The 25,298-nt window shown below is 57.5% G+C and overlaps 1 protein-coding gene across 1 annotated transcript; it reads right to left on the bottom strand.

The window, feature by feature from the left end:
- Positions 1–580: 580 nt before the first annotated feature.
- Positions 581–25,278, bottom strand: LOC141936875 (uncharacterized). The gene is made up of 18 exons (XM_074854217.1): positions 25,189–25,278; positions 24,836–25,000; positions 24,143–24,269; positions 22,546–22,861; positions 18,231–18,572; positions 16,432–16,678; positions 14,601–14,699; positions 12,841–12,915; positions 11,452–11,789; positions 9,616–9,950; positions 9,225–9,364; positions 7,775–8,232; positions 5,923–6,268; positions 4,340–4,437; positions 4,113–4,258; positions 3,013–3,373; positions 1,655–1,938; positions 581–996 (listed from the first exon to the last, which is right to left on the bottom strand). The coding sequence occupies exons 1-18, from the start codon at positions 25,276–25,278 to the stop codon at positions 581–583; spliced, it is 4,383 nt and encodes a 1,460-aa protein (XP_074710318.1).
- Positions 25,279–25,298: the final 20 nt, after the last annotated feature.

The following is a 25,298-nucleotide window of genomic DNA, read 5'->3' as shown; positions in this document are numbered from 1 at the left end:
ATCTGGCTGCTGTTGGCCATCGTGCTCCACGTCCACTGTGGGGCTCTGGGGCTCCTCTTCGGGCCCTTGCAGCATCCCCCTCTGCTCTTCCCTGGGCTGGCACTGCTCCTCCTTCTGCTTGTCTGTCCCAGCCCCTGTGGGGAGACCAAAGGGGCTCAGTTGGGGGCTCTTAGGGGACATGAAGAGCAGCCACCTACTCCGTGTCTCTGCCTGCTCGGCTCCCTCCTTCTCCACTCTTCTCTCTAATTTCATCCCCCCGTAACACCCCACCCCCTGGGATGGCCGGTGATGGAGATGGGTCAGGTCGGGATGGGGCAGGGTTGGGCTGTTGGCTGCACCCACCCGCTGGGGGTGAACCCGGGAAGCGGAAAAAGAGGATAAAAGCAAGAAAACCCATGGGTTGAGATGAAAAAATATTTCAATAGGAGGAGAGAGATAGACAGGAAAACCGCAAAGGCCATCGCTCACCCCTGCCCATGGGGACATGGATGTCCAGCCAGTTCCTGACCAAAATCTGGCCAACACCCACCCCCAAACCCCCTCCTCTCCATTTGAATGCTGAGCACCATGTACTTCAGGATTAAGCCTCCGCCAAGGACTCACCATTGTGGATGGATTCCTGATGACTCCTGAGACGAGACTTTACCCAGAAGCTCTTCCCGCAGTGCGAGCAGGGGTACGGTCTCTCTCTCATGTGGATGCCTTGGTGGGTGACGAGGTTTGTCCTACAGGAGAAGTGTTTCCCACATGTGCTGCAGACAAAGGGCTTCGCCTTGGCGTGTGTTTTCTGGTGAAAGCTGAGGTTTCCTCTCAGTCTGAACTTCTTCCCACAATCCTGGCACTTGAAGGGCTTCTCTCCTGTGTGGATCCATCGGTGACAGTTCAGGCTGGTCTCCCAGGTGAAGACCTTCCCACAGTGCTCACACTTGTGCTCCTTCTGTGTGGAGGTACTCTGTGGTTGGGTTGCACCTTCTTGAGGGTCTTCACCACATTTCCCTTTGAAAGAGCATTTTCGGAGTGTTCTTGGTCTGTGGCTCCCTTGCGTATCATCTGGCTGCTGTTGGCCAACGTGCTCCACGTCCACCGTGGGGCTCTGGGGCTCCTCTTCGGGCCCTTGCAGCATCCCCCTCTGCTCTTCCCTGGGCTGGCACTGCTCCTCCTTCTGCTTGTCTGTCCCAGCCCCTGTGGGGAGACCAAAGGGGCTCAGCTGGGGGCTCTTAAGGCACATGAAGAGCAGCCACCTACTCCATGTCTCTGCCTGCTCGGCTCCCTCCCTTCCCTTCTCCTCCTTGCTCTCCAATTTCCACCCCCCAAAACCCCCCACCCCCTGGGATGTCCCCGGATGGAGATGGGTCAGGTCGGGATGGGGCAGGGTTGGGCTGTTGGCTGTGCCCACCCGCTGGGGGTGAACATGGGGACGGGGAAAAGAGGAGGAATAGTGAGAACACCCGTGGGTGGAGGTAAAAATGGTTCAATAGCAGGAGACAGACAGAGGAAAAATGCAAAGGCCATCGCTCACCCCTGCCCATGGGGACATGGATGTCCAGCCAGTTCCTGACCAAAATCTGGCCAACACCCACCCCCAAACCCCCTCCTCTCCATTTTATTGCTGAGCACCATGTTCTTCAGGATTAAGCCTCCGCCAAGGACTCACCATTGTGGATGGATTCCTGATGACTCCTGAGACGAGACTTTACCCAGAAGCTCTTCCCGCAGTGCGAGCAGGGGTACGGTCTCTCTTCCATGTGGATGCGTTGGTGAGTGACGAGGTTTGTCCTACTTGAGAAGTGTTTCCCACATGTGCTGCAGACAAAGGGCTTCGCCTTGGCGTGTGTTTTCTGGTGAAAGCTGAGGTTTCCTCTCAGTCTGAAGCTCTTCCCGCAATCCCGGCACTTGAAGGGCTTCTCACCCTTGTGGATCCATCGGTGACAGTTCAGGCTGGTCTCCCAGGGGAAGACCTTCCCACAGTGCTCACACTTGTACTCCGTCTGTCTGGAGTTACTCTGTGGTTGGGTTGCACCTTCTTGAGTGTCTTCACCATACGTCCCTTTGAAAGCACATTGTTGGGGTTTTCTTTGTCCGTGGCTCCCTTGCGTATCATCTGGCTGCTGTTGGCCATCGTGCTCCACGTCCACCGTGGGGCTCTGGGGCTCCTCTTCGGGCCCTTGCAGCATCCCCCTCTGCTCTTCCCTGGGCTGGCACTGCTCCTCCTTCTGCTTGTCTGTCCCAGCCCCTGTGGGGAGACCAAAGGGGCTCAGCTGGGGGCTCTTAAGGCACATGAAGAGCAGCCACCTACTCCAGCAGCTCCCACCCAGACCAGTACCACCCAGTATGGTGCTGCCAGCTGCTGGAGCCCTTCTAGCGTTGGTGGGTGTGTAAAGACACAGGGACTGTGTGTGTGCACATGCATTGGTGTGCACATGCAGGTGTGGGGGTTGTGTTTGTGTGCAGGTGCGCACAAGCCTGTGAGGAGATGGGGGTCCATGCACAGAGCTGCCCACAGCTCTGTGTGTGTGTGTGTGTGTGTCCCCTCCTACCAATACACCTCATTCTCCTTCATCCTTCCTCTTCCTGCTCTTCCTCCTCCCCCAACCCTCCCTCTTTTTCACCGTGGACCAGTGCCAAACCTTGCTCCCCACAACTCCCCCCACCCCCTGGGAGGGCCGGGGATGGAGATGGGGCATGTCAGGATGGGGCAGGGTTGGGCTGTTGGCTGCTCCCACTCGCTGGGGGTGAACATGGGAAGTGGAAAAGAAGAGGAAAAGTAAGAACACCCGTGGGTGGATGTAAAAATGGTTCAATAGCAGGAGACAGACAGAGGAAAAATGCAAAGGCCATCACTCACCCCTGCCCATGGGGACACGGATGCCCAGCCAGTTCCTGACCAAAATCTGGCCAACACCCACCCCCAAACCCCCTCCTCTCCATTTTATTGCTGAGCACCATGTACTTCAGGATTAAGCCCCCACTGAGGACTCACCATTGTGGATGGATTCCTGATGACTCCAGAGATGAGACTTTATCCAGAAGTTCTTCCCGCAGTGCCAGCAGGGGTACGGTCTCTCTCCCTTGTGGATGCGTTGGTGAGTGATGAGGTTTGTCCTACAGGAGAAGCGTTTCCCACATATGCTGCAGACAAAGGGCTTCGCCTTGATGTGTGTTTTCTGGTGAAAGATGAGGTTTCCTCTCAGTCTGAAGCTCTTCCCGCAATCCCGGCACTTGAAGGGCTTCTCACCCCTGTGGATCCATTGGTGATGGCTCAGGCTGGTCTTCCAGGTGAAGACCTTCCCACATTGTTCACACTTGTGGTCCTTCCTGCTGGAGCTGCCCTGTGGTTGGGTTGCACCCTCCTGAAGATCTTCACCATAAGTCCCTTTGAATGAGCATTTTTGGGGTGTTCTTGGTCTGTGGCTCCCTTGCGTATCATCTGGCTGCTGTTGGCCATCGTGCTCCACGTCCACCGTGGGGCTCTGGGGCTCCTCTTCGGGCCCTTGCAGCATCCCCCTCTGCTCTTCCCTGGGCTGGCACTGCTCCTCCTTCTGCTTGTCTGTCCCAGCCCCTGTGGGGAGACCAAAGGGGCTCAGTTGAGGGCTCTTAGGGGACATGAAGAGCAGCCACCTACTCCAGCAGCTCCCACCCAGACCAGTACCACCCAGGACAGTGCTGCCAGCTGCTGGAGCCCTTGTACCACCAGTGAGTGTGTAAATGCACAGGGGCTTTTCACCCTGGCTCAGTGCCCACCCTTCCTCCCAACTTTCAACCCCTGAAATCTCCCCCCACTCCTGGGATGTCCAGGGATGGAGACGGGGTACGTCACAACGGGGCAGGGTTGGGTTGTTGGCTGCTCCCAGCCACTGGGGGTGAACCCAGGAAGGGGAAAAGAAGAGGAAAACAGGAAAACCTGCAGCTGGAGGTGAAAATAGTTCAATATCAGAGGACAGAAAGAAAAATGCAAAGGCCATTGCTCACCCCCAGCCATGGGGAGATGGATGCCCAGACAGTTCCTGACCAAAATCTGGCCAATCCCCACCCCCAAGCCCCCTCCTCTCCTTTTTATTGCTGAACACGATGTGATATGGGATTACTCCCAATGCCACCCCCTGAGGACTCACAGTTGTGGATGGTTAAATGATGCCTCAAGAGGTGACAATGCTGCCGGAAACTCTTCCCGCAGTCTGAGCAGGTGTACGGTCTGTCTCCTGTGTGGACGAGTTGGTGCCTGCTGAGGTGCGAGATAAAGGAGAAGCGTTTGCCACACGTGGTGCAGACAAAGGGCTTCTTGATGTGTGTTCTCCGGTGACACACGAGTTTCCAGCTATCCCATAACTTCTTCCCAAAATCCCGACACTTGTAGGGCCTCACTCCTGTATGGATCTGTTGGTGATGGCTCAGGTTGCTCCTCCAAGTGAAGACCATCCCACAGTGCTCACACTTGTACTCCTCTCTGGAGCTACTCTGTGGTTGGGTTGTGTCTTCTTGAGGGTCTTCAGCACACGTCCCTTGGAAAGAGCTTTTTTGGTGTTCCCTTGGTCTGTGGCTCCCTCGCGTATCATCTGGCTGCCGTTGGCCATCGTGCTCCACATCCACCGTGGGGCTCTGGGGCTTCTCTTCGGGCCCTTGCAGCATCCCCCTCTGCTCTTCCCTGGGCTGGCACTGCTCCTCCTTCTGCTTGTCTGTCCCAGCCCCTGTGGGGAGACCAAAGGGGCTCAGTTGGGGGCTCTTAAGGCACATGAAGAGCAGCCACCTACTCCATGTCTCTGCCTGCTCGGCTCCCTCCCTTCCCTTCTCCTCCTTCTCACACCCCACATGGCCTTGCCAGTTAGCGCCATGTTGTGCTTTGAGCCCCGAGGGCACCTTAGCCCCACCCAGACCCTCTCTTGCTCCTTCCTCCTCAGGGGGAGGACTCCTCACACTCCTCCCCTGCTCCAGCGTGGGCTCCCTCCCACGGGAGACAGTCCTCCACGATCTTCCTCCCACGTGCGTCCCTCCCAGGGGCTCTTGGGGGGCATTTGCTCCCCCGTGGGTCTCCTCGGGTGCAGGGCAGTCTCTGCTCCAGAGCACCTCCCCCCTCCTGGGGTCCTTCCTCACCCTCACTGTTTGCAGAGGTATTTCCCTCCCACCCTCCTCTTCCTCGTCCCTTCAGGTTCCCCTGTTTAAATCCCTTATCTCAGGGGTGCAGACACCGTCGCTAATTGGCTCGGCCTTGGCCAGGGGCGGGTCCGACTTGGAGCTGGGGGAGCTTTGAGTATATTCTCCCAGGAGACTCCCTGTACCCCCTCCCTGCTCCCAACCCCTCCACACACAAACCAGCACAACAGGGTGTAGTCGGGTGTGTGCTGAGGCCCGGGCAGGGGGTGCTGAGCACCCTGAGAGGCACCAGCAGGTACCTGCCTGTACTGTTTGTGGTTCACAATTGTAGGAGATGGGAGAATTGTACAAGCGTCCATGGTCTGTGTGTCTGTGTCCATGTGTCCTCTCCTTCCTTGTGCTCAGCTTCCATCCCTCCCACTCCTCCATCGCTCTACCTCCTCACCTCCACCCCTCCACCTTCTTCAACCTGGACCAGCTCCCATTCTTGCTTTCCAATTTCACCCCCCAAAACTCCCCCCACCCCCTGGTAGGGCCAGGGATGGATATGGGGCAGGTCAGGATGGGGAAGGGTTGGGCTGTTGGCTGCTCCCACCCACTGGGGGTGAACATGGGAAGCGGAAAAGAAAACCAAGAAAACCCGTGGGTGGAGGTAAAAATAGTTCAATCGCAGGAGACAGACAGAGGAAAAATGCAAAGGCCATCAGTGACCCCCACTATGGGGACATGGATGCCCAGCCAGTTCCTGACCAAAACCTGGCCAACGCCTGCCCCCAAACCCCCTTCCCTGCATTTTATGGTTGAGCACAGCGAGATACAGGATTAAGCCTCCACTGAGGACTCACCATTGTGGATGGATTCCTGATGCCTCAAGAGGTGAGACTTCCGCCAAAAGCTCCTCCCACAGTGCGAGCAGGTGTGCTGTTTATCTCCTGTGTGAATATGTCGGTGGGTAATGAGGTTTGCCTTAAAGGCAAAGTGTTTCCCACAAGTGGTGCAGGCAAAGGGCTTCTCCTTGGTGTGTGTCGTTTGGTGACACAGGACGTGGTATCTCCGTATGAAGCGCTTCCCACAATGCTGGCACTTGTAGGGCTTCTCTCCCGTGTGGATTCGTCGGTGAGATCTCAGGTACTTCACACAGGTGAAGACCTTCCCACACTGCTCACACTTGTACTCCTGCCTGGAGCTACTTGGTGGTTGGGTTGGGTCTTCTTGAGTGTCTTCACCATACGTCCCTTTGAAAGAGCATTTTTGGGGTCTTCTTGGTCCGTGGCTCCCTTGCGTATCATCTGGCTGCTGTTGGCCATCGTGCTCCACGTCCACCGTGGGGCTCTGGGGCTCCTCTTCGGGTCCTTGCAGCATCCCCCTCTGCTCTTCCCTGGGCTGGCACTGCTCCTCCTTCTGCTTGTCTGTCCCAGCCCCTGTGGGGAGACCAAAGGGGCTCAGCTGGGGGCTCTTAAGGCACATGAAGAGCAGCCACCTACTCCATGTCTCTGCCTGCTCGGCTCCCTCCCTTCCCTTCTCCTCCTCACGCCCTGACTGGCCGTGCCCCTTAGCACCATGTTGTGCTTTGAGCCCCGAGGCCACCTGAGCCCCACCCAGACTCTTCCTCACCCCTTCCTCCTCAGGGGAAGGACTCCTCACACTCCTCCCCTGCTCCGGCGTGGGCTCCCTCCCACGGGAGACAGTCCTCCATGATCTTCTTCCCACGTGGGTCCCTCCCAGGGGCTCTGGGGGGGCATCTGCTCCCCCGTGGGTCTTCACGGGTGCAGGGCAGTCTCTGCTCCAGAGCACCTCCCCGCTCCTGACGTCCTTCCGCACCCTCGTTGTTTGCAGAGGTATTTCCCTTCCACCCTCCCCCTCTTCCACATACTCCCCTATTCCCCTTCTTAAATACCTTGTCCCAGTGGTGCAGCCACCATCCCTAATTGGCTGGGCCTTGGCCAGGGGCGGGTCCGACTTGGAGCTGGGGGAGCTTTGAGCATCTTCTCCCAGGAGCCCCCCCTGTAGCCCCCTGCCCCGCTCCCAACCCCTCCACACACAAACCAGCACAACAGGCTGCAGCCGGGTGGGTGCTGAGCCCCGGGCAGGGGGTGTTGAGCACCCCGAGAGGCGGCAGCAGGTACCTGCCTGTACCCTGCCTGCAGTTCACAAGGATGTAAGGAGGTGGGAGAAGTGTACAAGTGTCCATGGCTCTGTGTGTCTGTGTCCATGTGTCCTCTCCTTCCTTGTGCTCAGCTTCCATCCCTCCCACTCCTCCATCCTTACTCTCCTCCATCGCTCTACCTCCTCACCTCCACCCCTCCACCTTCTTCAACCTGGACCAGCTCCCATTCTTGCTCTCCAATTTCACCCCCCAAAACTCCCCCCACCCCCTGGTAGGGCCAGGGATGGATATGGGGCAGGTCAGGATGGGGAAGGGTTGGGCTGTTGGCTGCTCCCACCCACTGGGGGTGAACATGGAAAGCAGAAAAGAAAACCAAGAAAACCCGTGGGTGAAGGTAAAATTAGTTCAATCGCAGGAGACAGAGGAAAAATGCAAATGCCATCAGTGACCCCCACTATGGGGACATGGATGCCCAGCCAGTTCCTGACCAAAACCTGGCCAACGCCTGCCCCCAAACCCCCTTCCCTGCATTTTATGGTTGAGCACAGCGAGATACAGGATTAAGCCTCCACTGAGGACTCACCATTGTGGATGGATTTCTGATGCCTGAAGAGGTGAGACTTCTGCCGAAAGCTCCTCCCACAGTGCGAGCAGGTGTGCTGTTTATCTCCTCTGTGGATTTGTTGGTGGCTAAGGAGGTTTGCCTTAAAGTCAAAGTGTTTCCCACACGTGGTGCAGGCAACGGGCTTCTCCTTGGTGTGTCTCTTCTCGTGACACAGGACGTTCCATTTCCGTGAGAAGCTCTTCCCACAATCCTGGCACTTGAAGGGCTTCTCACCCCTGTGGATTGCCTCGTGAGATCTCAGGTTGCTCCCACGGGTGAACACCTTCCCGCAGAGCTCACACTTGTGCTCCTTCCCTGTGGAGTTACTCTGTGGTTGGGTTGCACCTTCTTGTCGGTCTTCAGCATACGTCCCTTTGAAAGAGCATTTTCGGGGTCTTCTTGGTCTGTGGCTCCCTTGCGTATCATCTGGCTGCTGTTGGCCATCGTGCTCCACGTCCACCGTGGGGCTCTGGGGCTTCTCTTCGGGCCCTTGCAGCATCCCCCTCTGCTCTTCCCTGGGCTGGCACTGCTCCTCCTTCTGCTTGTCTGTCCCAGCCCCTGTGGGGAGACCAAAGGGGCTCAGTTGGGGGCTCTTAAGGCACATGAAGAGCAGCCACCTACTCCATGTCTCTGCCTGCTCGGCTCCCTCCCTTCCCTTCTCCTCCTTCTCACACCCCTCATGGTCTTGCCTGTTAGCACCATGTTGTGCTTTGAGCCCCGAGGGCACCTGAGCCCCACCCAGACCCTCTCTTGCTCCTTCCTCCTCAGGGGGAGGACTCCTCACACTCCTCCCCTGCTCCGGCGTGGGCTCCCTCCCACGGGAGACAGTCCTCCACGATCTTCCCCCCCATGTGGGTCCCTCCCAGGGGCTCTGGGGGGGCATCCGTTACCTCATGGGTCTCCACGGGTGCAGGGCAGTCTGTGCTCCAGAGCACCTCCCCCCTCCTGCCGTCCTTCCTCACCCTCACTGTTTGCAGAGGCATTTCCCTCCCACCCTCCTCTTCCTCGTCCCTTCAGGTTCCCCTGTTTAATCCCTTATCTCAGGGGTGCAGACACCGTCGCTAATTGGCTCGGCCTTGGCCAGGGGCGGGTCCGACTTGGAGCTGGGGGAGCTTTGAGCATCTTCTCCCAGGAGCCCCTCCTGTAGCCCCCTGCCTCGCTCCCAACCCCTCCACACACAAACCAGCACAACAGGGTGCAGCCGGGTGGGTGCTGAGCCCCGGGCAGGGGGTGCTGAGCACCCTGAGAGGCACCAGCAGGTACCTGCCTGTACTGTTTGTGGTTCACAATTGTAGGAGATGGGAGAATTGTACAAGCGTCCATGGTCTGTGTGTCTGTGTCCATGTGTCCTCTCCTTCCTTGTGCTCAGCTTCCATCCCTCCCACTCCTCCATCCTTACTCTCCTCCATCGCTCTACCTCCTCACCTCCACCCCTCCACCTTCTTCAACCTGGACCAGCTCCCATTCTTGCTTTCCAATTTCACCCCCCAAAACTCCCCCCACCCCGTGGTAGGGCCAGGGATGGAGGTGGGGCAGGTTGGGATGGGGCAGGGTTGGGCTGTTGGCTGCTCCCACCCACTGGGGGTGAACCCAGGAAGGGGAAAAGAAAACCCGTGGGTGGAGGTAAAAATAGTTCAATGGCAGGAGACAGACAGAGGAAAAATGCAAAGGCCATCAGTGACCCCCACTATGGGGACATGGATGCCCAGCCAGTTCCTGACCAAAACCTGGCCAACGCCCGCCCCCAAACCCCCTTCCCTGCATTTTATGGTTGAGCACAGCGAGATACAGGATTAAGCCTCCACTGAGGACTCACCATTGTGGATGGATTTCAGATGCCTCAAGAGGTGAGACTTCTGCCGAAAGCTCCTCCCACAGTGCGAGCAGGTGTGCCGTCTCTCTCCTGTGTGAATATGTTGGTGGGTAATGAGGTTTGCCTTAAAGCCAAAGTGTTTCCCACACGTGGTGCAGGCAAAGGGCTTCTCCTTGGTGTGTGTCGTTTGGTGACACAGGACGTGGTATCTCCGTATGAAGCGCTTCCCACAATGCTGGCACTTGTAGGGCTTCTCTCCCGTGTGGATTCGTCGGTGAGATCTCAGGTAACTCCTACAGGTGAAGACCTTCCCACACTGCTCACACTTGTACTCCTGCCTGGAGCTACTCTGTGGTTGGGTTGTGGCTTCTTGAGAGTCTTCAGCACACGTCCCTTTGAAAGAGCATTTTCGGGGTCTTCTTTGTCTGTGGCTCCCTTCCGTATCATCTGGCTGCCATTGGCCATCGTGCTCCACGTCCACCGTGGGGCTCTGGGGCTCCTCTTCGGGCCCTTGCAGCATCCCCCTCTGCTCTTCCCTGGGCTGGCACTGCTCCTCCTTCTGCTTGTCTGTCCCAGCCCCTGTGGGGAGACCAAAGGGGCTCAGCTGGTGGCTCTTAAGGCACATGAAGAGCAGCCACCTACTCCATGTCTCTGCCTGCTCGGCTCCCTCCCTTCCCTTCTCCTCCTCACACCCCACATGGCCTTGCCCATTAGCGCCATGTTGTGCTTTGAGCCCCGAGGGCACCTGAGCCCCACCGGACCCTCCCTCCCTCCTTCCTCCTCAGGGGGAGGACTCCTCACACTCCTCCCCTGCTCCGGCGTGGGCTCCCTCCCACGGGAGACAGTCCTCCACGATCTTCCTCCCACATGGGTCCCTCCCAGGGGCTCTGGGGGGGCATCTGCTCCCCTGTGGGTCTCCATGGGTGCAGGGCAGTCTCTGCACCGTCACACCTCCCCCCTCCTGCCGTCCTTCCTCACCCTCATTGTTTGCAGAGGTATTTCCCTCCCCCCTCCTCCTCCTCCCCCTTCCAGATTCCCCTGTTTAAATACCTTGTCCCAGTGGTGGGGCCACCATCGTTAATTGGCTCGGCCTTGGCCAGGGGCAGGGGAGCTTTGAGCACATTCTCCCAGAAGCTCCCCCTCCTCTCCCTGTAGCTACTTTCCCAACCCCTCCACACACAAACCATCACAACATGGTGCAGCCGGATGGGTGCTGAGCCCCGGGCAGGGGGTGCTGAGCACCCTGAGAGATGGCAGCAGATACCCTGCCTGTACCCTGTGTATGGTTTACAAGTATGTAACGAGATGGGAGAACAAGTGTACGGGTGCCCATGGCTCTGTGTGTGCGTGTGTGTTTGTTCTCTTCCTATTCAAGCTCATCTTCCATCCCTCCTCCTCCTCCTTCAGCCCTCTACCTCCTCTTCCTCCTTCCCTCCTCCTTCTTCACCCTAGACCAGCGCCCACCCTTGGTCCCCACTTTCACTGCCCCAACATTCCCCCTGAGCCCAGGAAGAGCCGGGGATGGAAATGGGGCAGGTCAGGATGGGGGAGGGTTGGTCTGTTGGCTGCTCCCACCTGCTGGGGGTGAACCCGGGAAGGGGAAAAGAAGAGGAAAAATGAGAAAACCTCTAGATGGACCGAAAATTGTTTGCTAGGAGAGAGACAGAGACGAGGACACAGAGTGACAGAAAGGAGGAGACATCCAAAGGGCATCACTCACCCCTGCCCATGGGGAGATGGATGCTCAGCCAGTTCCTGACCAACCCCCACCCCAAACCCCCTTCCCTGCATTTTATGGCTGAGAACAACGTGATATGGCATTAAAACTCCACTGAACACTCACCAACGTGCACAGCTCGCTGATGCCTCTTGAGGTTATAACTCTGCTGGAACCTCTTCCCGCAGTGGGAGCAGGGGTACCGTCTCTCTCCTGTGTGGATGCGTTGGTGTTTCCTGAGGCTCGAATTAATGGAGAAGCATTTCCCACACGTGGTGCAGACAAAGGGCTTCTCCTTGGTGTGTATCTTCTGGTGACACAAGAGGATCGATCTCTGTGTAAAGCTCTTCCCACAATCCTGGCACTTGAAGGTCTTCTCACCCCTGTGGATCTGTTGGTGACAGCTCAGATTGCTCCGAGATGTGAAGACCTTCCCACAGTGCTCACACTTGTACTGTTCCTTCTCTCTGGGGCTGCTCTGTGGTTGGGTTGTGTCTTCCTGAGAGTCTTCAGCGTACGTCCCTTTGAACGAGCATTTTCGGGGTTCCCTCAGTCTGTGGCTCCCTTGCGTATCATCTGGCTGCTGTTGGCCATCGTGCTCCACATCCACCGTGGGGCTCTGAGGCTCCTCTTCGGGCCCTTGCAGCATCCCCCTCTGCTCTTCCCTGGGCTGGCACTGCTCCTCCTTCTGCTTGTCTGTCCCAGCCCCTGTGGGGAGACCAAAGGGGCTCAGCTGGGGGCTCTTAAGGCACATGAAGAGCAGCCACCTACTCCAGCAGCTCCCACCCAGACCAGTACCACCCAGGACAGTGCTGCCAGCTGCTGGAGCCCTTGTACCACCAGTGAGTGTGTAAATGCACAGGGGCTTTTCACCCTGGCTCAGTGCCCACCCTTCCTCCCAACTTTCAACCCCTGAAATCTCCCCCCACTCCTGGGATGTCCAGGGATGGAGATGGGGTACGTCACAACGGGGCAGGGTTGGGTTGTTGGCTGCTCCCAGCCACTGGGGGTGAACCCAGGAAGGGGAAAAGAAGAGGAAAACAGGAAAACCTGCAGCTGGAGGTGAAAATAGTTCAATATCAGAGGACAGAAAGAAAAATGCAAAGGCCATCGCTCACCCCCAGCCATGGGGAGATGGATGCCCAGACAGTTCCTGACCAAAATCTGGCCAATCCCCACCCCCAAGCCCCCTCCTCTCCTTTTTATTGCTGAACACGATGTGATATGGGATTACTCCCAATGCCACCCCCTGAGGACTCACAGTTGTGGATGATTAAATGATGCCTCAAGAGGTGACAATGCTGCCGGAAACTCTTCCCGCAGTCTGAGCAGGTGTACGGTCTGTCTCCTGTGTGGACGAGTTGGTGCCTGCTGAGGTGCGAGATAAAGGAGAAGCGTTTGCCACACGTGGTGCAGACAAAGGGCTTCTTGATGTGTGTTCTCCGGTGACACACGAGTTTCCAGCTATCCCATAACTTCTTCCAACAATCCCAGCAATTGTAGGGCCTCACTCCTGTATGGATCTGTCGGTGATGGCTCAGGTTGCTCCTCCAAGTGAAGACCTTCCCACAGTGCTCACACTTGTACTCCTCTCTGGAGCTACTCTGTGGTTGTGTTGTGTCTTCCTGAGGGTCTTCAGCACACGTCCCTTGGAAAGAGCTTTTTTGGTGTTCCCTTGGTCTGTGGCTCCCTTGTGTATCATCTGGCTGCCGTTGGCCATCGTGCTCCACATCCACCGTGGGGCTCTGGGGCTCCTCTTCGGGCCCTTGCAGCATCCCCCTCTGCTCTTCCCTGGGCTGGCACTGCTCCTCCTTCTGCTTGTCTGTCCCAGCCCCTGTGGGGAGACCAAAGGGGCTCAGTTGGGGGCTCTTAAGGCACATGAAGAGCAGCCACCTACTCCATGTCTCTGCCTGCTCGGCTCCCTCCCTTCCCTTCTCCTCCTTCTCACACCCCACATGGCCTTGCCAGTTAGCGCCATGTTGTGCTTTGAGCCCCGAGGGCACCTGAGCCCCACCCAGACCCTCCCTCCCTCCTTCCTCCTCAGGGGGAGGACTCCTCACACTCCTCTCCTGCTCCAGCGTGGGCTCCCTCCCACGGGAGACAGTCCTCCACGATCTTCCTCCCACGTGGGTCCCTCCCAGGGGCTCTGGGGGGTCATTTGGTCCCCCGTGGGTCTCCATGGGTGCAGGGCAGTCTCTGCTCCAGACCACCTGAGGGGTCCTGCCGTCCTCCCTCACCCTCACTATTTGCAGAGGTATTTCCCTCCCACCCTCCTCTTCCTCATGCCTTCAGGTTCTCCTGTTTAAATCCCTTATCTCAGGGGTTCAGACACCGTCGCTAATTGGCTCGGCCTTGGCCGGGGGCGGGTCCTACTTGGAGCCGGGGGGACCTTTGAGTATCTTCTCCCAGGAGCCCCCCCTGTAGCCCCCTCCCAATCCCTCCACACACAAACCAGCACAACAGGGTGCAGCCGGGTGGGTGCTGAGCCCCGGGCAGGGGGTGCTGAGCACCCTGAGAGGCACAAGCAGGTACCCTGCGTGTACCCTGCCGGTACCCTGCCCGCGGTTCACAAGGATTAAGGAGGTGGGAGAAGTGTACAAGTGTCCATGGCTCTGTGTGTCTGTGTCCATGTGTCCTCTCCTTCCTTGTGCTCAGCTTCCATCCCTCCCACTCCTCCATCCTTACTCTCCTCCATCGCTCTACCTCCTCACCTCCACCCCTCCACCTTCTTCAACCTGGACCAGCTCCCATTCTTGCTCTCCAATTTCACCCCCCAAAACTCCCCCCACCCCCTGGGAAGGCCGGGGATGGAGATGGGTCAGGTTGGGATGGGGCAGGGTTGGGTTGTTGGCTGCTCCCACCCACTGGGGGTGAACATGGAAAGCAGAAAAGAAAACCAAGAAAACCCGTGGGTGAAGGTAAAAATAGTTCAATCGCAGGAGACAGACAGAGGAAAAATGCAAAGGCCATCATTGACCCCCACTATGGGGACATGGATGCCCAGCCAGTTCCTGACCAAAACCTGGCCAACGCCTGCCCCCAAACCCCCTTCCCTGCATTTTATGGTTGAGCACAGCGAGATACAGGATTAAGCCTCCACTGAGGACTCACCATTGTGGATGGATTCCTGATGCCTCAAGAGGTGAGACTTCCGCCAAAAGCTCTTCCCACAGTGCGAGCAGGTGTGCTGTTTATCTCCTCTGTGGATTTGTTGGTGGCTAAGGAGGTTTGACCTAAAGGCAAAGTGTTTCCCACACGTGGTGCAGGCAACGGGCTTCTCCTTGGTGTGTCTCTTCCGGTGACACAGGACGCTCCATTTCCGTGAGAAGCTCTTCCCACAATCCTGGCACTTGAAGGGCTTCTCACCCCTGTGGATCGCCTCGTGAGATCTCAGGCTGCTCCCACGGGTGAACACCTTCCCACAGAGCTCACACTTGTGCTCCTTCCCTCTGGAGTTACTCTGTGGTTGGGTTGTGTCTTCTTGAGAGTCTTCACCATACTTCCCTTTGAAAGAGCATTTTCGGGGTCTTCTTGTTCCACGGCTCCCTTGCGTATCATCTGGCTGCTGTTGGCCATCGTGCTCCACGTCCACTGTGGGGCTCTGGGGCTCCTCTTCGGGCCCTTGCAGCATCCCCCTCTGCTCTTCCCTGGGCTGGCACTGCTCCTCCTTCTGCTTGTCTGTCCCAGCCCCTGTGGGGAGAACAAAGGGGCTCAGTTGGTGGCTCTTAAGGCACATGAAGAGCAGCCACCTACTCCATGTCTCTGCCTGCTCGGCTCCCTCCCTTCCCTTCTCCTCCTTCTCACACCCCACATGGCCTTGCCCATTAACACCATGTTGTGCTTTGAGCCCCGAGGGCACCTGAGCCCCAAACAGCCCCTCTCTTGCTCCTTCCTCCTCAGGGGGAGGACTCCTCACACTCCTCCCCTGCTCCGGCGTGGGCTCCCTCCCACGGGACACAGTCCTCCACGATCTTCCTCCCACGAGGGTCCCTCCCAGGGGCTCTGGGGGGGCATCTGCTCCTCCATGGGTCTCCACGGCTGCAGGGCAGTCTCTGCTCCGTCGCACCTCCCCCCTCGTGCCGTCCCTCCTCACCATTGATGTTTGCAGAGCTATTTCCCTCCCACCATCTGTTTCCTCGTCCTCCCTCCAGTTTCCCCTGTTTAAATACCTTGTCCCAGTGGTGGGGCCACCGTCGCTAATTGGCTGGGCCTCGGCCAGAGCCGAGTCCAACTTGGAGCCAGAGGAGCTTTGAGCATCTTCTCCCAGGAGCCCCCCCTGTAGCCCCCTCCCCCGCTCCCAACCCCTCCACACACAAACCAGCACAACAGGGTGAAGCCAGGTGGGTGCTGAGCCCTGGTCAGGGGGTGCTGAGCACCCGAGAGGCAGCAGCAGGTACCTGCCCGTACCCTGTGTATGGTTTACAAGTATGTAAGGACATGGGGGTACAGGTGTACAGGTGCCCATGGCTCTGTGTTTCTGTGTTTTTGTGTTTGTGTGTGTGTGTGTGTGTGTCCTCTTCCTACACGACCTCATCCTGCATCCCTCCCCCTCCTCCATGTTACTTCTTCTCATCCAGCCCTCTACCTCCTCCTCCCCCATACATCCTCCTTGTGCAACCTGGACCCGCGCCCACCCTTGGTCCCCACTTTCACCCCCCAAAACTCCACCCAACCCAGGAAGAGCTGGGGATGGAGATGGGGCAGGTCAGGATGGGGCAGGGTTGGGCTGTTGGCTGCTCCCACCTGCTGGGGGTGAACCCGGGAAGGGGAAAAGAAGAGGAAAAATGAGAAAACCTCTAGATGGACCAAAAATTGTTTGCTAGGAGAGAGACAGAGACGAGGACACAGAGTGACAGAAAGGAGGAGACATCCAAAGGGCATCACTGACCCCTGCCCATGGGGAGATGGATGCTCAGCCAGTTCCTGACCAACCCCCACCCCAAACCCCCTTCCCTGCATTTTATGGCTGAGAACAACGTGATATGGCATTAAAACTCCACTGAACACTCACCAACATGCACAGTTTGCTGATGCCTCTTGAGGTTATAACTGTGCGGGAAGCTCTTCCCGCAGTGCGAGCAGGCGTACGGTGTATCTGCCATGTGGATGCGTTGGTGTTTTATGAGGCTCGAGCGCCAGGAGAAGCGTTTCCCACACGTGGTGCAGACATAGGGCGTCTCCTTGGTGTGTGTTCTCTGGTGACGCCGGAGGATGCACACCCATGTGAAGCTCTTCCCACATTCCTGGCACTTGAAGGGCTTCTCACCCCTGTGGATCCGTTGGTGAGAGGTCAAGCTGCTCTCCCAGGGGAAGACCTTCCCGCAGTCCTTAAACTTGTACATCTTCTGTCTGGAGTTACTCAGTGGTTGGGTTGCGTCTTCTTGAGGGTCTTCACCACATGTCCCTTTGAAAGAGCACTTTCGGGGTGTTCTTGATCTGTGGCTCCCTTGCGTATCATCTGGCTGCCGTTGGCCAACGTGCTCCATGTCCACCGTGGGGCTCTGGGGCTCCTCTTCGGGCCCTTGCAGCATCCCCCTCTGCTCTTCCCTGGGCTGGCACTGCTCCTCCTTCTGCTTGTCTGTCCCAGCCCCTGTGGGGAGACCAAAGGGGCTCAGTTGGGGGCTCTTAAGGCACATGAAGAGCAGCCACCTACTCCATGTCTCTGCCTGCTCGGCTCCCTCCCTTCCCTTCTCCTCCTTCTCACGCCCCTCATGGTCTTGCCCGTTAGCGCCATGTTGTGCTTTGAGCCCCGAGGGCACCTGAGCCGGACCCAGACCCTCCCTCCCTTCTTCCTCCTCAGGGGGAGGACTCCTCACACTCCTCCCCTGCTCCGGCGTGGGCTCCCTCCCACGGGACACAGTCCTCCACGAACTTCCTTCCATGTCGGTCCCTTCCAGGGGCTCTGGGGGGGCATCTGCTCCCCCATGGATCTCCACGGGTGCAGGGCAGTCTCTGCTCCATCGCACCTCCCCCCTCGTGCCGTCCCTCCTCACCATTGATGTTTGCAGAGCTATTTCCCTCCCACCATCTGTTTCCTCGTCCTCCCTCCAGTTTCCCCTGTTTAAATACCTTGTCCCAGTGGTGGGGCCACCATCGCTAATTGGCTGGGCCTTGGCCAGAGCCGAGTCCAACTTGAAGTGGGGGAGCTTTGAGCATCTTCTCCCAGGAGCCTCCCCTGTAGCCCCCTCCCCTGCTCCCAACCCCTCCACACACAAACCAGCACAACAGGGTGCAGCCGGGTGGGTGCTGAGCCCTGGTCAGGGGGTGCTGAGCACCCGAGAGGCAGCAGCGGGTACCTGCCCGTACCCTGTGTATGGTTTACAAGTAAGTAAGGACATGGGGGTACAGGTGTACAGGTGCCCATGGCTCTGTGTTTTTGTGTTTGTGTGTGTGTGTGTGTGTGTCCTCTTCCTACTCGACCTCATCCTGCATCCCTCCCCCTCCTCCATGTTACTTCTTCTCATCCAGCCCTCTACCTCCTCCTCCCCCATACATCCTCCTTGTGCAACCTGGACCCGCGCACACCCTTGGTCCCCACTTGCACCGCCCCAACATTCCCCCCCAACCCAGGAAGAGCTGGGGATGGAGATGGGGCAGGTCAGGATGGGGCAGGGTTGGGCTGTTGGCTGCTCCCACCTGCTGGGAGTGAACCCGGGAAGGGGGAAAAGAAGAGGAAAAATGAGAAAACCTCTAGATGGACCAAAAATTGTTTGCTAGGAGAGAGACAGAGACGAGGACACAGAGTGACAGAAAGGAGGAGACATCCAAAGGGCATCACTCACCCCTGCCCATGGGGAGATGGATGCTCAGCCAGTTCCTGACCAACCCCCACCCCAAACCCCCTTCCCTGCATTTTATGGCTGAGAACAACGTGATATGGCATTAAAACTCCAATGAACACTCACCAATGTGCAGAGTTTGCTGATGCCTCTTGAGGTTATAACTGTGCGGGAAGCTCTTCCCGCAGTGCGAGCAGGTGTACGGTTTATCTTCCAAGTGGGTGCATTGGTGTTTCATGAGGCTCGAGCGCCAGGAGAAGCGTTTCCCACACGTGGTGCAGACATAGGGCGTCTCCTTGGTGTGTGTTCTCTGGTGATGCCGGAGGATGCACACCCACGTGAAGCTCTTCCCACATTCCTGGCACTTGAAGGGCTTCTCTCCAGTGTGGATCCGTTGGTGAGAGGTCAAGCTGCTCTCCCAGGGGAAGACCTTCCCACAGTCCTTACACTTGTACATCTTCTGTCTGGAGTTACTCGGTGGTTGGGTTGTGTCTTCTTGAGAGTCTTCACCACACGTCCCTTGGAAAGAGCTTTTTTGGGGCCCTGTTGGTCTGTGGCTCCCTTGCGTATCATCTGGCTGCTGTTGGCCAACGTGCTCCATGTCCACCGTGGGGCTCTGGGGCTCCTCTTCGGGCCCTTGCAGCATCCCCCTCTGCTCTTCCCTGGGCTGGCACTGCTCCTCCTTCTGCTTGTCTGTCCCAGCCCCTGTGGGGAGACCAAAGGGGCTCAGTTGGGGGCTCTTAAGGCACATGAAGAGCAGCCACCTACTCCATGTCTCTGCCTGCTCGGCTCCCTCCCTTCCCTTCTCCTCCTTCTCACACCCCACATGGCCTTGCCAGTTAGCGCCATGTTGTGCTTTGAGCCCCGAGGGCACCTGAGCCCCACCCAGACCCTCCCTCCCTCCTTCCTTCCTCCTCAGGGGGAGGACTCCTCACACTCCTCCCCTGCTCCGGCGTGGGCTCCCTCCCACGGGAGACAGTCCTCCACGATCTTCCTCCCACGTGGGTCCCTCCCAGGGGCTCTGGGGGGGCATCTGCTCCCCCATGGGTCTCCATGGGTGCAGGGCAGTCTCTGCTCCAGAGCACCTCTCCCCTCCTCACGTCCTTCCTCACCCTCGCTGTTTGCAGAGGTATTTCCCTCCCACTCTCCTTCTCTTCCTCGTTCCCCCCAGCTTCCCCTTCTTAAATACCTTGTCCCAGACGCGCAGTCGCAGTCGCTAATTGGCTCGGCCTTGGCCAGGGGCGGGTCCGACTTGGAGCCCGGGGAGCTTTGAGCATCTTCTCCCAGGAGCCCCCCCTGTAGCCCCCTCCCCCGCTCCCAACCCCTCCACACACAAACCAGCACAACAGGCTGCAGCCGGGTGGGTGCTGAGCCCCGGGCAGGGGGTGCTGAGCACCCCGAGAGGCGGCAGCAGGTACCTGCCTGTACCCTGCCTGTACCCTGCCCGCGGTACCAGCAAAGGGGGGGACACCCAGGAGTGCTGCCGTTTATGGGGGGCGGCTGGACGTGGATTCTCCATCCCTCAGGGAAATCCCTGCAGGGAAGGGGGGGCTGTGCGGACAGGATACGACCCTCCCACCCCAGGATTATCTGGGTGTGCACAGGTGTGGAAGGAGATGGGGGTGCGACCGCCCGCGTGCCCATGGTTCTGTCTGTGTGTGTCCCCTCTTCCTGCCCCTCGCCCTCCCCCTCCTTTGTCCTCCCCTTCCCCCATCCCTCCTCCTTCTTCACCCCAGACCAGCGCCCGCCCTTGTTCCCCACATTCACACACACCCCCCGCAAACCTCACCCCACCCCGCAGGACCAGGGATGTGATGTCTTCAGGAAATTCTCTGCTCTGCTCGTTCCGAACTCGGGAATAGACCAATGCCAGGGTCAGTCGCTGCTTGAAGAGTGTTGGGACAAAGGAAGGGACCAGGGGCTAAGGGGTGAGTCACCCCAGCTTTGCATAACCAAGGGATGTCTGGCTAACGACTCTGCCCTGGAGGGGGGAGAGAAGTGTGAGCAGAGGGGAACATCCTGCCCCAGAGGGCAGAGAGGCTGGAGGAGTCTCTGAGAAGCAGGATGAGATAGGGCCAGGAATAGCTCTTGGGTTGGGTTGGGTCATCTGCCTGGTTGCGTCCCCCCTCCCCATCTCTTGTGCATCCCCCAAATCTATTCACTCTTCAACGAACAGGACACAAATCTGAAACCCATTATGAGCAAAATCCACTTTATTTGATAGACACTTCAAAAAAAAAGAGAGGTGTTTCTTTGATTTCCTGTAAGGGACGTACACACCCCCTGGGTCTGTGTGTATCCATCTACGTCTGTGTGCACCTACGTAACGACAGGAGCATCCCATATGCTCCATTTTGATTGCAGGGTGCTGGATGGGGTTTTGCTTCCTCCAAACCACCCAAGACTTTTTTCTCTGGTTTACCCCATTGCCATCATCTCCTTCCTCGGGGTAAAATAGTCCCCAAGGAGCCATGGGTGAGAGCGGCTCATCCCTCCACCATCGTAGTCTGGTATCGCTGTATCCCACCAGGAGCCACAAAACCCTCGGCCTTGGTGAGCGTCATCATTGAAGTTCATCCTCACAGTTTAGAATCAGGTAATAATTAACGGTACACACATTTAACGAAGCGAGAGATGAACAGGGAGAGATAAACATACTAAGAGCAAATGGAGTAAAATACAACACGGTGGTCACAGCTTGTACCACACAACCAACATCCCACCAAGACGTCGTACCAAGACTGTCCAGCAGTTTGCTCAACGCTGGGTCTGGTTAACGACCTCGCTGCCTAATGAGCCTTTACAACCCTTTGAACTCATGGGAGCACCCTGGTTTCCCAGGAAGGCAGCATTTCTTAAACATCGCCTCTGCCCAGCCCCATGAGTCCCCAAGGAGATGCTGGGGCTCTTGAACGTGATGGTCCCACGTGATGGGGTGAAGGTGAAACAAAGAGCTTCACTCCACAGTCAGAATTGAGTATAACTGTTCAGCAGGGATTCTTTATTCGCAGCACTGGGTATCACTCCACCACAAGTGCCACAATTACTAACAAAACTCTCTGATTAATATACACAAATAACATACATAACCATTAGATTTCTTAGAAAAGGCAGCCTTATGCTAATGGCTTCTTAGAATTCATTTACATAGTCTGAGCACGCGTAGTAAAAATAGAGTGAGGGTCTTCTCCTCTCCTTAGGGGTCCACAGAGTCTTCCTCACACTGTCCATTAGTTGAACTTTAGGTTTCTCATGTCCATATGTGGTCATGGAGTGACCTCATCCATCCTTCAGCTCCCGTTTCTTCCAAGGAGGGCAGTTCAGACCAGCTTCCAGTCACTTCTCTTGACACTGGCGTCTTCTTAGACACTTGATTTTTAGGTTCCTGCTATTAGGGATGTACTCAGGGAGCTTGCCAGACTGTGCAAGGTCTGTCTTATCTTCACTAGTCAAGGACTTAAAGGTTTCAAAACATCGTACAAGTGGGTAATGACCGCAGAGTGTAGTTAGGGAAAAAAGTATGAATGAAATTATATACATTTCAGTAAAATATGGGAAAAAAAAAAGCTACTAAAACACAAGTGATAGTTAAATTTAAAATTAAATGTCCTAGTTCACAGGTCCCTGTACATTACAAATTCAATTATACTTGTAGCAACTTCCCTTCATTTCTCCTCCTCAATGTCCCCAAAACCCTTCCCATTTTCCCTCCTTAAATACGTTATCGCAGAGGCGCAGCCATCGCCGTTAATGAGCTCGGCCTTGGCCAGAGGCGGGTCCCACTTGGAGGCAGCGGAGCTTTGAGCAGCTTCTCACAGGGGCCATCGCTGTAGCTCCGTCACCCACTGCCAACCCCCCCCCCGCCACACAAACTCAGCACAGCATTGCCCCAACGGGACCTCCCCAGCCAAGGATGGAGGGGAAACCCCAGTATCTGCTGGGGTAATGCAAGCTGGGAAGAATCCCCTCCGCCAGGAGGGGATTTGCAGTGGTGGAGGATGGGTGCAGAGAGGCCTCCGTGTCCACAGACACACCTGGGAAATGTGCTTGGAGGCCATTTGCTATCGCCAAACTGACTCAGGAAACCCCCTGCAGCAAGGAGGTTCTTCCAGGGCAGCTCCATTCCTTGGAGGTCTCCAGTCCAACCTCCTGCTCCCAGCAGGACCATCCCCACCGCTAGTTCAACCCAACCTGGGGACAGAGCAAATCCATCCCCAGGGCCATCTCCCAGCCCAGCACTGCTGCCACGCTGGGAGCGGGAGTCCCAGCACAGCCCCACCACGTGCTTCTCCAGGCCATCCCCACCCACAGCTCCACCAGGGACTGCGACATCTCACGCTAAACCCCCCTAAGGACTCACCATTGTGGATGGTTTGCTGATGCTTCTTGAGGTGATTACTCCGCTTGAAGCTCTTCCCACAGTGGGAGCAGGGGTACGGTCTCTCTCCTGTGTGGATGCGTTTGTGCTTAGTGAGGTCTGAGGAACCGGAGACGCGTTTCCCACAGATTGTGCAGAGAAAAGGCTTCTCCTTGGTGTGTGTCCTCTGGTGACACCTGAGGTTTCCTCTCTGTGTGAAGCTCCTCCCACAATCCCAGCACTTGTAGGGCTTCTCTCCTGTGTGGGTCCGTTGGTGTTCATCCAGCCTGCTCCTGAATGTGAAGACCTTCCCACAGTGCTCACACTTGTGCTCCTTCCCTCTAGAGCTTCTCGGTGGTTGGGTTGTGTCTTCTTGAGGGTCTTCAGCACACGTCCCTTTGAAAGAACATTTTTGGGGTCTTCTTGGTGTGTGGCTCCCTTCTGTATCATCTGGCTGCCATTGGCCATCGTGCTCCACGTCCACCGTGGGGCTCTGGGGCTCCTCTTCGGGCCCTTGCAGCATCCCCCTCTGCTCTTCCCTGGGCTGGCACTGCTCCTCCTTCTGCTTGTCTGTCCCAGCCCCTGTGGGGAGACCAAAGGGGCTCAGCTGGGGGCTCTTAAGGCACATGAAGAGCAGCCACCTACTCCATGTCTCTGCCTGCTCGGCTCCCTCCCTTCCCTTCTCCTCCTCACACCCCACATGGCCTTGCCCGTTAGCGCCATGTTGTGCTTTGAGCCCCGAGGGCACCTGAGCCCCACCGGACCCTCCCTCCCTCCTTCCTCCTCAGGGGGAGGACTCCTCACACTCCTCCCCTGCTCCGGCGTGGGCTCCCTCCCACGGGAGACAGTCCTCCACGATCTTCCTCCTACGTGGGTCCCTTCCAGGGGTTTCTGGGGGGAGCATCTGCTCCCCCGTGGCTCTCCATGGGTGCAGGGCAGTCTCTGCTCCAGAGCACCTCCCCCCTCCTGGGGTCCTTCCTCACCCTCACTGTTTGCAGAGGTATTTCCCTCCTATTCTCCGCCTTTTTCTTCTCCTTCTTCTCCTCCTCATCCCAGCTTCCCCCGTTTAAATCCCTTATCTCAGACCACGACGCCGTCGCTAATTGGCTCGGCCTTGGCCAGGGGCGGGTCCGACTTGGAGCCCTGGGAGTTTTGAGCATCTTCTCCCAGGAGCCCCCCCTGTAGCCCCCTCCCCCGCTCCCAACCCCTCCACACACAAACCAGCACAACAGGCTGCAGCCGGGTGTGTGCTGAGGCCCGGGCAGGGGGTGCTGAGCACCCCGAGAGGCGGCAGCAGGTACCCTGCCGGTACCCTGCCTGTACCCTGCCCGCGGTAGATGAAGCGGGGGACACCCAGGAGTGCTGCGGGTTATGGGGGGCGGCTGGACGTGGATTCTCCATCCCTCAGGGAAATCCCTGCAGGGAAGGGGGGGCTGTGCGGGCAGAATACCCCCCCCCCCGCCCCAGGATTGTCTGGGTGTCCACAGGTGTGGAAGGAGATGGGGGTGCAACCGCCCGCGTGCCCATGGTTCTGTCTGTGTGTGTCCCCTCTTCCTGCCCCTCGCCCTCCCCCTCCTTTGTCCTCCCCTTCCCCCATCCCTCCTCCTTCTTCACCCCAGACCAGCGCCCGCCCTTGTTCCCCACATTCACACACACCCCCCGCAAACCTCACCCCACCCCGCAGGACCAGGGATGTGATGTCTTCAGGAAATTCTCTGCTCTGCTCGTTCCGAACTCGGGAATAGACCAATGCCAGGGTCAGTCGCTGCTTGAAGAGTGTTGGGACAGAAGAAGGGACCAGGGGCTAAGGGGTGAGTCACCCCAGCTTTGCATAACCAAGGGATGTCTGGCTAACGACTCTGCCCTGGAGGGGGGAGAGAAGTGTGAGCAGAGGGGAACATCCTGCCCCAGAGGGCAGAGAGGCTGGAGGAGTCTCTGAGAAGCAGGATGAGATAGGGCCAGGAATAGCTCTTGGGTTGGGTTGGGTCATCTGCCTGGTTGCGTCCCCCCTCCCCATCTCTTGTGCATCCCCCAAATCTATTCACTCTTCAACGAACAGGACACAAATCTGAAACCCATTATGAGCCAAATCTATTTTATTTGATAGACACTTCAAAAAAAAAAAAAAGAGAGGTGTTTCTTCGATTTCCTGTAAGGGACGTACACACCCCCTGGGTCTGTGTGTATCCATCTACGTCTGTGTGCACCTACGTAACGACAGGAGCATCCCATACGCTCCATTTTGATTGCAGGGTCCTGGATGAGTTTTGCTTCCTCCAAACCACCCAAGATTTTTGCCGTGGTTTCCCCCGGTGCCCACGGGCACCTTCTCCAAGTGGGGCCCCGATGGACAAGACACCCGGCGCCCACGTTGAATGACTTCCCACAGAACAGGCACGCGTGGGAGCTCTCCTGGGCGTGGATCCGCTGGTGAGTGGCAAGGTGGGAGCTGGTCCGGAAGGTTTTCTGGCATTGCTGGCAGCGGTTGGGCATCTCCCTGGGGTGGATCCGCTGGTGCAAGATGAGTGTTTGCTTCTGAGTAAAGGATTCCCCACAGTCAGAGCAGGAAGAAGGTTTCTCTCCAGTGTGGGTCCTCCGATGCGTGGAAAGGCTCGAGCTGTGGCTGAAGCACTCCCCACACTCCAGGCACTTGTACGGTCTCTCTCCCTTATGGACCCTGTGGAGGGAGATGAGGCTGGAGAAGTCCTTGAAGATCTTCCCACACTCGGGGCATTTATAGATCCCCTCTTGGCGCAGGCCACCGGCTTGCTCATGGCCGCATAGGTGTTCTTCACGCCATCCCCTTGTCCCATCGGTGTCTGCTCCTCTTTAC

This window comes from Strix uralensis, chromosome 35 (genome assembly GCF_047716275.1).
Source record: "Strix uralensis isolate ZFMK-TIS-50842 chromosome 35, bStrUra1, whole genome shotgun sequence".
In the NCBI taxonomy this organism is placed as follows: Eukaryota; Metazoa; Chordata; class Aves; order Strigiformes; family Strigidae; genus Strix; species Strix uralensis.
This window is presented reverse-complemented; position numbering and strand designations above follow the sequence as displayed.

Coding starts and splice junctions, on each gene's coding strand:
- LOC141936875 (XM_074854217.1), bottom strand. CDS start 25,278: ATGGGACAAGGGGATGGCGTGAAGAACACCTATGCGGCCATGAGCAAG. Junction 14,700..16,431: donor TAAAACACCAACGCATCCAC/ATGGCAGATACA, acceptor GAGGCGATCCAC/AGGGGTGAGAAGCCCTTCAA. Junction 9,365..9,615: donor TCTGAAATCCATCCACAATG/GTGAGTCCTCAG, acceptor GGGTGGGAGCAG/CCAACAGCCCAACCCTGCCC.